The 16878-nt window shown below is 34.0% G+C and overlaps 1 protein-coding gene across 1 annotated transcript in view; it reads right to left on the bottom strand.

The window, feature by feature from the left end:
* LOC119636335 overlaps positions 1-16878 on the bottom strand; it is a 225947-nt gene that overhangs the window by 26371 nt on the left and 182698 nt on the right. Inside the window, exons 8-9 of the mRNA XM_038031637.1 lie at positions 11638-11808; positions 9444-9588 (exon numbers count right to left, since the gene is read on the bottom strand). Of these exons, the coding sequence (XP_037887565.1) occupies positions 9444-9588; positions 11638-11808 (316 nt within the window). The remainder of the gene's footprint in view (positions 1-9443; positions 9589-11637; positions 11809-16878) is intronic.

Genomic DNA, 16878 nt, shown 5'->3' with positions numbered 1-16878 from the left:
AGAGAGAGAGAGAGAGAGAGAGAGAGAGAGAGAGAGAGAGAGAGAGAAAGAGAGAGAGAGAGAGAGAGAAAGCAAATATTTAGAAAAAGTTTTCGTTAAAGAAATTAAAATAATTTAACAATGAAAATTATTTCCTCTTACAAGCACATAACGCATTACAAATATGTTGCAAAAAATCCTTAAAAAATTCTTTATGATTGCAATTAATTGCATTTTTGTTAGGAGGAGAGGAACAAAAATGTGCTAATATCATTGTTTTTTTATTTGTTTTTTTTTTTTTTATTTCAGTTTTAAATTAATTTGTGCAAAAATATTTTTTATAGGTAAAATAGCAGGTGTTTTGTGCGTTTGCTAAAAAAACTTTTCATGCCATTAAGACCGAGAGCAGTGTGTGTGTTTGCAGTTTAAAGACAAATTATAAAGTTTTCCGTAAGCGTACAAATTGGGCCAAAACGGCAGTTGGTATATAATAATTGCAGGGGGATATGTGTTCAAGTGAAATTAATGGGAAATTTTATAGTTCATATTACAGCAGCATATAACACTTTATAAGTGATATATAACATAATTAAAATGAGGTATTTTAATTAAAAATGTAAATGTAAGCAATTACTTTTAACAATTTTTGAAAAAGTAATAAAATCTCATATGTACACTATACACTATGAGATATAATATAAAAATTTGGAAAGCTTAAGTAATTTGTTTTTAATTGAACAGGTTGAGGTAACAACGACTACTATTATATATAGTTTTGAAAGGCCTTAGTAAACTTCTAAGCTAGTCTTCGCATCGATACCAATCAGGATGCCGAGATAATTGATGTCATGTGTTGCGGTTTTTATACTCTACCCTAACATTAGTGTACTTCACTTTACATTAAGTTTATGCGGATGTTTGCCATATCTAGAAAAACTGGAGATGGGTTCAACTTCTATTATAACAATAGCTTTACAATCATTTTCATTTAAATCGATTTTCTCATCTTCTTAGTGTTTTTTTCAGGATAATTTCCTAATTCTACGAGGTTTCTGTCCATCTGTTTGTCCGTTGGTCGCTCTGCTTGTTCGCATGTCTGGTTGGTACCTTCTCCGTCAATCCTTTCTCTTCCTGCCTGTCTGATATCTTACCATTTGCTCTTGTTCTCTTTTAAAAGGATCAATCTCAAGCAGATGGTAAAAGTAAAGTAGGGAGTCTGCGTGACGACAATACAACTGAAATCAAATATTACTGTACATGATGATGATTATTTACGATATTCTTTATATTATTTTTAAGGAATATTTTTCAGTAGATCGACAAATTTATTTAAAAAGAAATATTTTACATTTTGTTAAAAATTAAAGCAACGAAACACACATTCACACAACGAACATCACATTCCACATTCTTTTGCAAACTTGTAGGCGATCTCTACATTTTCGCTACGGGGGAGAATGTTTACCGCAGAGACTAAACACTTAGGCAGACGGAGAAATGGACAGACGAACAGGCGGACATGCTTGGGTGCATTCAAAGTTCGAAACTGAACAAGAATTTATATAGTTTATGGGGCTTTTGAAGCTTGTTTCTGCGCCTTATAAAGGTATTGAACAAAAAAATTAAATATTGATATACTGCAATATTGAGTAGACATGATCAATTTTGTTTCATTGTCATACAGGTACTACAGCATCACCCATCGAATATGCGTTCAAATTTTTTTACATTTATCTGCTATAGCTTATGAGTAAGTACACGTGTACTGCACACGTGAGCCTCAATCGATTTGACTCATTTTCAATACCAACCTGTGTGTAAGAACTTTCAATGTTTCTGCTAAATTTGAAGACGATAGTATTATTTATGCGACAAACAACACCACACAGACACACAGACGGACAAACAATGGTTTAGTCAATTCAGAATTACACGCTGATCATACACTTTGTACGGCCTCTAAAGCTTCCCTCTGAGCGATGCAAACGTTTTGATAAAACGTGATGGGTATGAAAAGAAGCGCAATGTAATTGCAAGAATAAGAAGCCCGCAGAAAATATGAAAGATTTACGTTATCCCCATATATTTGACTTGCAGCCAGTCATGGCAAAGAATGTTAACTAGTTTGTATCCGCAAAGATGTATTAGACTTGGTTTTCTGAAACTACCCCATCTCTGGCTTACATAGCGTATACTTACCTGCATACACTGTACATGAAATCTTATTAGGAAAACAGACGACATATGAATTACATACGTCGTTAGTAGAGACTGGAATGAAACTTTTGCTAGGAATTTCTCTTCTAATAATAGATTTTTTTCTAATTTCATCCATTTAAGTGTACAGGCTGTTAAATGTGTTTGATATGTATATATATACGAAGATGACGAGCTCGTAAATATTGAAACTTTACACATAACCATTTTACTAGGTTTTAGTTTATATAAGTCTTGTAATGATTTTATGTGATGGCTTGGAAAATGTGTTTGTCCTGTTTTTCTCTTTTTTTATTTTTATTTTCTTTTCTCTTTTCCATTCAAAATAGTCTGCGAACGTAATTTCATTGTAAGTCCAAGGTCAGTAGAATATGTTTTATGGTTGATTTGTTTTTTACTTTACAGATTGGGATCAACATTTTACTGCTCGTGTTTCCCTTAGATAGCAAGCTGTAAATTGTTGCTTGAATCCCTTTGCTTATATGACATAGTTGACATTTTATAAGCATTTTAATGAAAATTTATGATAATTTCTCCTTTTCTAGTGGTTTGCGTTGCCACCCTTCCAGAGTAAAAGTTAACGTTAACGTCGATATATATGAATTTTAAGCCACAATAGCTTATGAATGAGTTTTTATAACCATCACTTTGCACTTGAGATGATAAAAATGTAGTCGTGGTTTTCTTTTTCCTTGGTAAAAAGGAAAAATAATACTTAATGTGTAATCAATAGATTAGATATATATTTGTGCATTTTTAGGCTTTCCATCTCAGTTAAATGCTCTACTGCTCGTAAACTTTTAATTCTCTTAATATTTTTAGAAATATCAAGATTAACAAATCTTACAAGATTGCTTATCTTACTCATTACTCATTCGCCATTTAAAACGATAAAGACTTGCTACTAATTTTAATTGCTCATCTTCTGCCGAAATTGTATCCCTTGAGTTTATAAACTCAATATTATACAGCGTTTTGGAAAATCCAGGTGATATTAAAATTTCTCAATTATTTCTGTTTCTACTTTGTTTGTTAATTTACATTGGCTACAGAGTACGTATATAGCGAAGAAACAAAAGCGAAATGTTTCCCTCCCCCCACTTGTCATAGAGGTTATATTAAGTTAGTGCGGATGTATGTAACATAAACACAAATGGGCAGGACCACCTTTTTTTATACCGATCGATTCAGAATCACAATCTAAATTGTTTTAAGCCTGCTTGTCCGTCCGATATCTGTCCATGTAAACATGCGTTCAAGCTACTACAACTTTGTACTGTGACTCAAAGTATTTGTGGCACAGGGTATATTAAGTTAGTGATGTCGTGTGTAACACGCAGACCGGCACCATCATAGGTATCGATTCAGAATCATAATCTTTATTGATCTAAGTCTGTCTGTCCGTCTGTCCACGTAAGTTTGTATTCAAGGTCCAGATTGCAATTTTTGAGATATTTCGACGAAATTTGGTACAGTCACATGTTTTGACTCAAAGACGAACTCTATTCAAAATGATTCAGTTTGGTGCACTTTTTCGACCACTCCCCATATAACGCCTTATTTTGAAAAATGATGTGGGAAAAAATTGTAATTTTCAAAATTTCTCGCCAAAAGGGCTTAAGTAGTAGTGTTTCGGCATTCTTAATTGCTATGAAAACTTTGGACCGGCTGGAGGAATTTTTGAACCTCATTTCATAAAACATAAACTGAAGTTTATGTGACAAAAAGGTATAATTTGGTACATCTCGATCTACTTTTTGGATACTATCCGTTTCACGAAAATTGGTCCTTAGTAGAGCAGAAAAGTTCAACTTTTAAAATGTGGTGACGAAAATTGACTCAAAATAGTCATTTCATACAAAAATAAACTCTAGAAAATTTGGACCAGCTAGGCCAATTTTTGGATTCTGCCCTATCTAAGGATTAAGCTTGTACTACATTAGTTACGTTTCGCAACCGCTTTCCCATAAATACGCCTAAGATATAATTTTTGTGCTCTAGAATAAAAGTAAGAATTATGTTACGCAATGTGGTGTAGGATATTTAATGGTCGGCCTTGCTCGACTACAATGTTTTTACTTGCTCGTTTTAAAATTTTGAATCCAACATTTCATGATGCGAAAGCCAGTTAAATTACGAAATTGCAATGAAAAAGTTGATGTTAACTGAGCAGTCGAGTGGAAATAGAATATTGCCAGAAAATGCGAAAAACTTTGTAGCGACGTATAGTTATCAAAGCAAAGCCTTTTCTCAGTGACTCGCAAATGTCGTATTTCAAAAGCGCGTCAAACACACCTGATATATATATATATATATATATATATATATATAAATAAGTGACTAGATTTCCATTGGGGAGGAGTGTTCTCAGAAAACTGTCAGAAAGGCGACATTTATACAGATCTTAAATTGTAACGTGGCATAAAATTTTCGGAAAATTGCAAAAGTTCAACATAAATTTCGCTGAAAAGCATTTAGTTCTGCATTTCGTATATGCCAGGTAGATGAGTAGAAGAACTTTGGTGTGCTGTCCTTGCAATGTAAAATGTCCTTCATCTACGCTGCCCTTCCTGTTTCATGTATTTATACGAATTCTTTTGTGATGAAATTCGTGCTGTTGACAATTTTCTGGGTTGACGTAGATTGTCTTGACAATTCTTGGGAGGTGAATTGGTAAATAATTTATTGAAACTTAAATTTTGCGATGATTCTTCTGGTCTTGTTCGTTTGATCATTAGATTTCAACTCTTTTAACTCGATTGACTTTGCCTTTAGCAAATATTCTGGTTTTTACAAGCGAGTCACCTTACTGTGACCTTTTGTTTTTCGTGGAATATTCTGCTAATTGTTGTTAATCTTTGTCAACAATCGTCACTTGCATATGGCAGTCTCATGTCACTTAGTGTTTTCATAACAATCTATTCGTAATGAGGACAAGGCTTTTGCAACGATCTGGTCTGCCTGTCCTACCATCGTCTTTTCTTTGTACGCCCGCGATCGTAAGGATAGCTCTAGGCAACCAAAAATGTATGTTTGAAAATGATTTACCAAGTTTGAAGATCGGAGCGTACAATAAGCAGAATATTTGAGAGAAGTAATAAGAAACATATTATACAACCGCTGAAGGAATGAAACAGATATCGATTTAAAAATTCTCAGATCCATTTAAAGTGTGATGCTGCCTCTTGAGTGCCTTCTTCAATGTCTTTTTTTGCAGAGTATATAAAATAATTAACGATCACCATTTTGGACACGCACTGTAGATTAAGAGTATTTATGTATTGGTTTGTGTGGTGCGGAAAGATTAGGTATTACGAAAATCCTATTAGAATACCACTACGACGGGCAGAAGGGAGAGGAATTTTGAAAATTGAAATTTTTTTCAGACTAGGGCGTTATATGGGGAGCAGGCGGATCGATCCGAAGCATTCGCCCTTGGGCCAAAGTAAGTCTGTGCTACAAATCTCATCAAAATATCGTAAAAATTGCGGGATACAGCTCTAGGCAACTAAAGAACGTGGATAGACATAGGCTGACAGATAGCCGTCTCAAAATCATTTTATTTGATAAAAGAAATTGCCTTGCAAGAGCCTTTGGAATATTAGTTACGTACTAGTCCAGCTTAGATAGAGAGGAATTTTTACGTCGTCAACAGTTTTTGACGCAGGACTGAACTTTTTGTGTGACTCGCAAAAATCGAAATCACTTTTCCAATCTATTTAGAACCGTCACTGCCTAAAGCCTCAATCGGGTGCTCACTTTTGCAGCACTTCCAATTCTCGTTTTCTTAAAATTTCAACCATAGCTTCGGAACATTCTGTAACCATGTATGTATGTGTGTGTGGCATTTTTTTTTTTTTTTTTTTTTGGTTAACTTTTAACGATTTTACAGCCAACTTTTGATAGATGTGGTCAAAGGTAAGTGTTTTCGGACTATGTTCGATGCCATACTCTGCTTAAGTCCATATATGAGGACAAGGAGGTTCTATAACTCAAATAACTACAAGGGTGAATTCTTTTTGTACATGCACAGAGAGAAAGATAACAATACTTGAAATCTGTTTCTTACATAAAATCGAGAAATTGAATTTCGGATTTGTGGGACAGCGCTACCCTTTAAATGATCAATTTAAAGCGACTTTCGATCTTATAATTTACGTGGGCGCTCGTTTAGCTCTAATTTATAAATGGATTAATGGATGCATTAATTTCAATAAGACACAATTTCGTTTTGTGCTTCTCTTGTGGAAACTCGAGTATAGTTTGTGCTGCCGTTTGGATTTGTGCAATGTTATCCGCTTGCTAGGTAAAAAAAAGAAAAAACAAATTCGTTCTTATGGCATACGATGTATAGATATATTACGCGTGACACCTAATGCTCTGGTGAACATTTTTTTTTTTTTGCTATGGGTATTGTACATTAATGGAGATAGTTTCGTACATTTTTTTTTTTTTTTTTTTTTTTTTTTTGCTTTCAAATGTAAACATTGAACATATTTAATGCATTTAATCGGATGTGGGATGGAAAAATTGTGAAAAAAATATTGCCTTTAAATCCCATGGCATGACATTAATTTTTTATTCATGCATTCGTTTTTGCGTTAATATAACGACGAAAACTTTTTTCCATCGATGCAAAATTCCCATTTGGTTTACAGTCCCACTCATGCTATATTTTTTCAATTAGGAAATTTAACAAGTTTTAAAGCAGCTGTGGTTCATTTAAGATGAGAAATAGCATAATGTATGCGATCTACTCTAACTGCAAGTAGCGATTAGTAAGAAAGAACGAACACATTAAAAACAAACAAATTTTATCGAGCATAAAAGGAAAAACCGACGTCCAGCTGTCCATTGGAGGACGTGCTATAGCTTAGCATGTTGCTTATACTAAACTATACGCATCAAATAGTTCCTAAGTTTCACTGTCAAGATGTTTTACTTATTTTTACATTTTCCCCTTTTTTAATTCCCAGAATTTTCAACGGAGTGTTGACAGCATTTCCTTTTTTATTCCTTTGCTTCTTTTTTTTTTCTTTTTGCATAGTTCGTTATAGAAATTTTATTGAAAACTCATTATCAATGGAATACATACAAGCTTATCAAGCATATCTAGCAAGAGTGCTACTACGTAATTCAACTAAACTGCATTTGTTTGCGTGCATTCATGATCTTCTTTCAGAAGAGCTGACATTTTCCATTCTTGTTCGCCATTTGAATGCAGATTCTAATGAATTTTATAGGAGATGGTAATTGAGATGACTGTTGCGAGCAGATTACGTGGGTGTAGCATCACTTTTTTCCTCATGGCAGGCGGCCACTCTAGTGGATCGTAATGTAGATTTTTTAACAAGAAGAAAATTTAAAAAATAATAAGCCATTTTTACGATACGTTAATGAAATTGTTGAACCAAGTAAGTTATATAATTTATATAATTTACACAGGCCTTGTGCTGTCGACATAATATAAAATTTTTGTTTAGTAGATTCTAAAAAAGCAAATTCTTTCATAACATACGCACATATACATATATATATATATAAATCTATTTATAAAAAGGAATTTTATGTAAACGCTATTATTGGTGGCCATTGGTTACAGAAACAACTCACAAATATTCATCTTAGAGCGAATTATGCATATCCGCCACCTCTTGCTAGATATTTTACTAATTGTAGGCGTGAAGGCAATTAACAAATAAGATATATATGCACCAGATTTATATCAAAGCAAACTGTTAGAAACAAACTTTCATCTACGGGTAATGTATTTGTTGACAGCTGTTGACACTTCTCTAGTTCCTGATTTTTAAATCATTAGTTGCCCTGAACTGCAAGGTGCATAGTTTAACCTTCATCTAGAGTCATCAACTAAAAATTAAAATCTTATATTATAGTTTTCTTTACAACAACTAGCGAAATGAGCCCAGGGAGATCTTACGCTTGACAAGAATGCAATAAATCCAATGCCAATAATTTCTGGTAATAAGCAAGAAAAATATTTTTTTAGCAAAATTCGTCTTTATCTTACATTCAAGAGTTATACAATCAATCCATTGATTTTCTAACATTCCGATGACTTTTTCATAAAACGATTCGTGTCAACACCATCGAATTACGGCTCAGATTCAGCACCATTTGATCCAAATCTTTTTACTTGACGCATGGTTTCGAGATTTGCACATAGATAGGCACTGACACCCAAATCGGGAAAATATGTTGGCCAAGATAGCAAATCGAGCTTCAATTCGTATAATGTCTTCCTTACAGTCTTTGACAGAATCGTAGATGTATCTGCTGGACTGTGAGCTAACATGGTAACGTATTTAGGAAAAGGCTTTCCTTTGCGTAAACCTAATTTTTTCTTTTTTCAATAGGAGCAGTTTCTCCGGCGAGATCTCCTCTTCGTGTGACACGGAGACGATCAGCGGGAAGCGAGGGAAACAAAGATATAGGGAGGAGGTGGTCGCAGCATAGTGAATGCGTGCCCAGATCAGTAAGTGTATGCCTTTACCGATTGAGCACACCCACTATAGCTGCGATCAAAGAAAGCTCTACTGTACTTTGAGATTTGACTCCACAAAAACTGACTTGATAGCCATGGTACTTATTCTGCTGCTCAAGCGGATTAATAACAATGGGTACAATGCGTTTTAATATCCTTAGGTTTGGGCGTCTACTGCATTCAATGGGTTAAAAAATCAATGAAATGCAAAATTTTTCTCTCTTTGAGAGAATGCAGTGCCTTTGAAAACACCCCAACACCGTTTCCAATAAAAGATTGACTTTTTTTGTTAGTATCACAATTTGCAGCCGACAAGTATGGCTTTTATGTGCATTCAAAAAATTGTGCAGAAATTGTGAAGGAAAAAGAATTTTCCTTTTTTTGCAATTTAAAAAAGTGAACATCCACCTGTGGTGACGGTTACTCAACTCTATTACATACTTTATAATGCTCTTCATGCCCATTACTTAACGCAAAGACAAACGCGGTTTGCTTTCGCGTTTATAAGAAATGAAAAATTCGTATTAGTAAGAGAACAACTTTGTATGTGATATGAAAAAACTTTAACAGTTGATGATACAAGTGTTTTAATTAAAACAAAATCTTTCTATAGCCAGAAATAAAAATATTTTGCCATAAGTGTATATTCGTAGCTTTTCTTTCATGGTTTTGTACGTTCTTTCTATTTCTTTATGTCTTACATCAATTTTCTTGCCACTGAGTATACATGGCTTCTACTTACCACGTGCTCGCGGTTTCGTCAGCAGCTTCTGTACGATGTTGTCGTAGGCAATCTCTTCGGCGACACCAGAATCTTTTACCAGCTTTTCTTTAACAGCAATACAAACACTATGGCGAGCAAGTAATTCTTCCAATTCCTCAAAGGCCTACAAGTGAAAAAGAAAATTGAATAACGAATTGAAATGACTCTGCTTAAGAATTCATTCCGTTTAACCTATCAAGAGACAGAAAAAAAAGCGCAATACTTTCAATTGAATTCATTTCGTTCATTCATTCATTCATTCATTTAGAAATGTTTAACAATTGTTTTTATTAAATATTTTTAATCAATTTGCTGCCTTTATATACAAATATTGTTCCAATGGATTCTATCGTTTTAATCGCTTCTTTTTTTTTTCTGTGTTACTGACATTGACATTAAAAGCAATTTTCGTTTTATTTCATAAAACTTTTCATTCAGAAATTTTTAAATCTGTTTAATGGTCGTGCAGTTTGGTAAATCTATGTAATTAAAAAAGTTTTCGTAAAAAAACACGGCTTACAAGCAGAAACGAATCGTATTTGTGCATGAGTAAAAGTGGTGGGCTGTAGCTATTGAAAGAGCGGAGGGTCTGCCAACTACATCGTAATTATTTGCCTCCGTCACTTACTTCTTATGAATCTTGAAAGCATGTACATGTGTACATCTGTGTGTTAAGGAAACTCCAGGACGAAGTATGTTTTAAAAAACACTGTGTCGTAGTTTAGAGATATCTAATTGAGCGGATAGACAGCTAGTTTGTGAGAGCGAAAGGTAAGCAACACAAAAGACGGCGATATTTTTTTTATTCCTCATGGTTATGAAAATTTTTGAAAATTGGTTGAATTATTCGCTCTGCTAGAGCTTTACAAATGCCTTCACTTGCCAGAGCGAGAGAGAAAATATTATTCAGAAACGATGATGAAACAAATTGCATATGACGATAAGACGAAGTATCTAAGGAGATGTAATAAAGTTAATCTCACGAAATAATTTCAAAAGAGGCGAACGAAAGTGGGACATTCTTGTTGAAACATCGTTCACAGCAATTGGCGAAATTATGGCAACGAAAGGAAATGCGATTCACAGCTTACTTTGGATATTCCGCTGAAATATTGTGAAAATATAGACCACAGCCCTCCCGTCCGGAAATTTAAAATCCGTCTAGCATGTGTTCGAAGAAAATAGTAAAACTAGTTGCGATTCTCTCAAAAAAGTCGAGTTTAAATAAAAGTTAAAACGTTGTCACCGGACAAGGTCGACTCCTAGATACCCTACAGGTCTTCGCTAATACAAACCTTTACCTATCTTCATGACAAAGCGTCAAAGTATGTACTCTACTGCCATAAAACAGGTTATCTGTTAGAATAGGGGAAGGAATCTAAGAAATAAATCGATGTAACCCAAAATTTGGAAAAGTATATCCTTTTTCTTTTTATGATATTACTATCTAATAGCAAGTTTCATTACAAAATACTAAAAATTAGATCTTGTTGCTCTGTAAAGGTTCACTTGTTGTAAGAACGACGGGAAAGCTTGCGAAAATGATCTCATTCAATCCAAATCTTTTATATTCACTCAGATTGCCCAAGTATCGTTTTTTTGAAAATTTATGTTATGTATAATGTTTGAAAAGAACTTTATATGAGAAGTGGTCATATGTAGAAGTGCGAAAAAGACTCGATAATTGGATCGCTTTCAAACAACTATCCGTTATTTTCCATGAGAGTGATCCTGTGACTTGAAATAGTTTATTAAACGTCAGCAAAGTACCTGGAAAGTTCGGATGGGCGAACATCAGATCGGCAGACAGACATTCAAATATGCACAAATCGTCCAAGGAATCTAATCGATTGGCCTAATAACGGATGAGCCTACTTTGAATCTATCTAGGTATTGCATACATTCCGACAAACTTATATGCCCTTTATGGCAAGTAGCGTAAGCTACGTATGTGATCTTGAAAAGTTCTAAGAAATCAACTGAAAAATATTTAAAATCATTTCGATCTGAGCTCTTCGAGAATCGAAATAATAAACTTCATGCCAGCAAATGCCAATAAGCGGCATTTCCAAATTTTAAAAGTGTTCAAACAAAGTTAAAAAATCGCTTTAGTGTATCTGAAAACAAGCATAAATAAAGCGGTTAAATTGCAATCATTTTAAGTATCACTTACCTTAATACCGTAATTGCTTTCCTCATAGATTATGGAAACATAACTCCAACCCAAACGTTTAACAATTTCAACCATAGCCTTTACTTGGTAATGATCTGATGGTATGGTACGTGAAAAATATTCGAAACGTTGCTTATTGCTTAACTCAGGACTAGTGGAGAAGAATGATACCTATGAGAAAAGGATAAATACATTCCTTTATGTTATTCTTATGGTTTTTGCTTTTTATTGTGGGTTTTCTTTTCAATTAAATTTTTACAGACTTTTCATGAAAACAAAAGAAAAAAAAAAAAAAAAGAAAAAGAAACAAACTCTACCCAAAACCATTGGGCAATTATTTTCTACTTAGAGCTTGGACCTTCAGAGCCAAAAGCAAAAAGGAAGAAATGCATATATTGGGATTTTCTGGTATTTTACTGTTTGCTATTATAAGACATAAGTTTCCTTAAGCCATCTCTTTGTGTACATTTCGATATTTATGCCGTATAAACTTGCACCCCAATGAAAATCATTTTCATTTTGTTACCACATTTTTCTTCTTTTTTTTTTTTTTTAATCTTTTACTGCACATTTGTTGTTTTGTTTGTTCTCGTTTATTCGTTCGTTCGTTCATTCATTCTTTCGTTTGTTCGTTCGTTCGTTTCCTTTGTACGTGTTCGTACACGTTTTTCGATAGGAAAGTGCACGCAGCCCAATATTATGTTTGGCACTTCAACACTTACACTTCATTGCACATGAATGAATTTATGATATCACTAACTTTTCTGTTGAATTTATGCGAAATATAGGATCATTTTACTATTTTGGTTTACAAGATGCAAACGTGAATATCGTGGGATATAAAGATTAAAGGTTAAATATGGAAATATGGAAATATGGAAATAAATTACATTTAAAATATTTCTTTATTACTATACCCATAGCAGGCGACATATTGGGTTTATTACAAGAAATAAGTAAGAAATTTACATTCAATTCTGATCGAATCTTTTTATCCACCATTTTTATCTTAAAAAACAAAACAAATTTTTTTTTTGAAAGGAAAAAGAGAAAATACGAAATTTCCGTTCTCTAATATCAAGTGGACTTGGAAGATTTCATTATTCCACTCCAGTTAATGTAGAACTATCCAAAGGATTGTACGTGTGGGTTTTTTTGCGTTGCGAAAAGAAAGGTGCTATTGGGTTATGCACTGTACCGTAGAGTGGCCCTTTGATGAATTTTGCCGTCGAATACTTTACCTTTATGTGGACGCACGGACAGACACGTCCAGATCGACTCAGAATTTGGTGCAGATTAACAATATGTTTGCTTTATAGCATTTCTGAAATCTACTTTTGAGTGTTGCAGACGTCTTGAAAAAATCGCTTTATGTCCGTCCTTGCAAAAGTATGAAAATTTCAAAAGTATGTCTCGGTGTTTGCGTTAAAATCTATACAGGACGACATAGTAAAGCTTATACCACATTAAATTTATGGGAATGAATGCGAGGCGTGAAGGGACCTATTTTTTATTATGCGATTATATATCAATTTGACTCTCGAATATGTCTACTCTCGAATATGTCTACTCAACTTGCGAGTCGAAAGTTGTAAGATATTTTAATAAAACTGGATACGCTGACGTAGCCTAGGACGCTAGCGAAAACTGATTGAATTCAACCGGTCTCACGGTCATTACTGTGAAAAACTAGTTACCAGCCAACGTTTCTGCCAAATTCAAAGTCGATAGCTTCATTTTTGCAACGGGCATTACACAGACAGTCAGAAGGATGTCCTTACATTCACTTCGAATTTCGTGCTGATCAGGAATGTATTTACACAAGCTTCCCTCTGAGCGTTACAAGCGTTTTGACAAAATGAATATATCCCTCATCCTTCGGCGATGGGCATAAAAATGGATAGATTTAGTATTTTTGCATATAGAAGTAAAGGTCCTAAAATTTTGTATAAAAAATTGTATTTCGGATTCTTCAAGAAGAAGTAAAAGATTTCGCCGAATTATTTATATATCATACACAATTGTGTTGCGTAACGTTTGCACAATAGGCTTCAAGCGTCAAATCCAAACGTGCGCGTACCACAGATTGTTAACAATGTCAAGATTGCTTTTTATAAACAATGTAAAAATACGAAATTCTTTGCCAGTCAATATTAAGGCTATTATTAATAGCTGAGCAATAGAAGTGAAGGTTGTCCGTGAAAGTATTTCTTATTGTAGAGTCGTAAGCGGCAAAATGTTATGTTTATATGATGTGTCAGCATAAACATTGTATTGATAGACATACTTATTGAATTTTAACGAATTTAAGAGGTAACCATATTTTGGATTATTAGCTAAACAGTCGAGCATGGGTTGAAAGCAATATAGAGGACTTGCGACATTTAAGAGAGTCAAGGAATTTGAGTTTTTGACTTTTAATTGTATAGCAATATATGGCAACTTGAAATTTTAAATGCCCTTATCTTTGGAACAATAGTCGTTAGGATATCATCGATAAATTATTGTATAAATATTTTGTATGAGTAGAAAGCGGCTTTGTTTGAATATTAAATATTTTCATTTAAATACTTGCCAATCAAACGAAAATCAATATTTCCACGATATTCGACGTCATTCCCTAACTGTAGGAATGTAGGTTTGGATGGTTTGGTTTCTTTTATAATTTGAAGAGTGCCTTGAGCTGAATCGTCTTCAGAGAAAATTTTTCCAAAGCAATTTTTCTTTAAATAGTTCCCCGGAGTATTGCTATTCTGCCATCTTTTATTTTATTCAAAAAAGATGGCGAATAATCCCTATTTTTTAAGGCTCTTAGCTGGTGTTGTTGCTGACTATTACAACAGTAGCACTAGTATATCTAATAATACATAGGGAAACCTTAAGTGCACAAGAAAAGACCGTACAAAAGCGAGTTTGAATGTACCCAAGGTGATACACACATCCTTCTTTGCACTTTTGTTAGTATATAGTGCCAAAACAGATTTTATATTTGTACTGGGGTAAGATTAGCATAGTGTTAGTATTATTTCTTACAAACAGTATATAAAAAAAAAAACACTACCTATCCTTCGTCGCATTACGCACTTGGAAAAAACAAGACAACATTCTTTCGCAAATGGGATTCAAAACCTAGTAAAAAAGTTGTTAAAAAAACCTAAGCAACTTAAGTTTTATTTGAATTGATCCGCCTGAGTGGCCGAGTATGCAAAAGTCTCGACTAGCAACTCCAGTGGTCGTGGGTTCAAATCTCAAGGGCGGTAGAGTTTTTAATAAAAGCCGAAAGCTTTAGATCCTAGTGCTTTATAAATAATATTTGAATTGATTCGGCCAATTTTGAAGAGTGAAAGAGGTAAAGCAAATTGTCGGTCTGATTCACTATCATCTGAATAATCAAAATGCTACGACAAACTGGAAGAAGAAAGAATCGTCAATTAGATTATATTTAAAGAAATATTTTATAATAATGAAAACATGCAACTATCTATCTACTCAGTTAACAAAGAAACAACTTTGTTTCACGCTTTGTTGCACCTTTTTCTTTAATAAAAAAAATTGTTCTGTTTATGTATCTCTTCGTTTGTCTCTTTAAATAAACAATTTATTTTATTTTATTAAAAACTCGTGTTCCGTAAAAAGAGTTTAATTGGGAATAGTGACAGCTTGAGCGGTAATGTAATGAAGTCTGGTGGTCACTAGCCATTAAAATGCGATATGAAAATGTACAACGTAACAATGAAACAAACCAACAAGAAACAAGCAAGAAATTTATATTCGGTAATCAACGAATCTTTTATACCCATCACTGTTGTCCTAAAAAAGACTACACAAAAGGCAAAGAACTTAATTTTCATACTCTATTATATTGAGTGGACGTGGCTGATATTTTCTATTTTAAAAATAAAAGTTTCTATCGGGTATGGGTGTTGTAAGGATCTGCTCTTTAAGTGTGGAAAAGTTCAAAGTCGCGCCCAAATTCTTTGCCAAATTTGTAAACGATGCCTGCATTTTCGCTAGCAGGATAATGCTTAGCATAAATGGTACACAATTACCCAGACAGATAGATGGACAAAAGGACAGACGGACATGTTTAGCGGCCAAATTTGAAACTAATCAAGAATTGCTACACTTTATGAGGTTTTTCAAGCTTGTTTCTGCGTCTTATAAAGCTATTGAAGAACAAATTAAATCTTGAGGCACTATAGTCTTGGGCAGCCGTGATCAAAGTTTGTACACAAATGTTACATATTTGGTCTTTGGAATATCCGCTCAATGCGTTTTGCACATTTATTTACTGTAGCTTATGAGTAATGAGCAAACAACCAATTTTTCATTCCCCAGGTGTTTTCAGTTTATATGGCGCTGTGGGGGTGTCCTTTGGCGGATTTGGGTCATTTTCAATACCAATCCGCGTGTAAGAACTTCCTAAGTTTCTGTCAAATCTTAAGTCTTACAGCTTCATTTTTTTGCAGCCAGGAATATGTTTACAATAGATATTACTCAGAGGGACGGACGGACATGCTTAAATTGATTTAGAATTTGATGCTGATAAGGAATATATACACTTTGTGGTGTCTCTGATGCTTCTTTCTGGGCGTTGCAAATGTTTTGACAAAATGAATATACACCTCATCCGACGGTCATGGGTATAAGAAGCGAAGTAAGCGATTCTCAACTACAAAACGTACAAAATAGGAAAACATAAAAAAATTACGACTTTAAACTGACGACTTTGATACAAGAGAGCCGTTGTTGAATGCGGTCATAAAATAATGCAACAATGCGACAGTTGGGCACATGGGGAGCTCTTCAGGTCTTGTATGTAAAAGTAAAAGCGAAATTGTGTAATTCGAAGTCTAAACACATTTATTGCGAAATTTAATAGACAAAACGCTAAAAGGAAACATTTCGGCAAATTAAGAAAGATTTACTGCACTGCTAACCTCTGGTGTGTCATTATGAAATTTAATTGAAGAGTTTCGTACTTTTGTACCTTCCCCAAGCAAAGGGAAATAATTTACATGTCCCGAGGTTATTAGTCGTCAATGCCATATTCAGGATGCAAATCAGATCGTTTAGTGAATTTATCATGTGTATGTTAAGTGACGCTAGCCGAAATGACAGTGAACGGAAGATGTGTACACATATTGAGATCCTTTGGCCAACAAAATATTTCATTTCACAAACTCCTAAGAAAAACATGCATAATAATTATTACAGTTCAATACATTTTAGAAAGGAAAT

Source organism: Glossina fuscipes, unplaced genomic scaffold, assembly GCF_014805625.2.
Source record: "Glossina fuscipes isolate IAEA_lab_2018 unplaced genomic scaffold, Yale_Gfus_2 28, whole genome shotgun sequence".
Taxonomy (NCBI): domain Eukaryota; kingdom Metazoa; phylum Arthropoda; class Insecta; order Diptera; family Glossinidae; genus Glossina; species Glossina fuscipes.
Note: the sequence above shows the minus strand (reverse complement) of the source record. Positions and strands in the feature narration are given on the sequence as shown.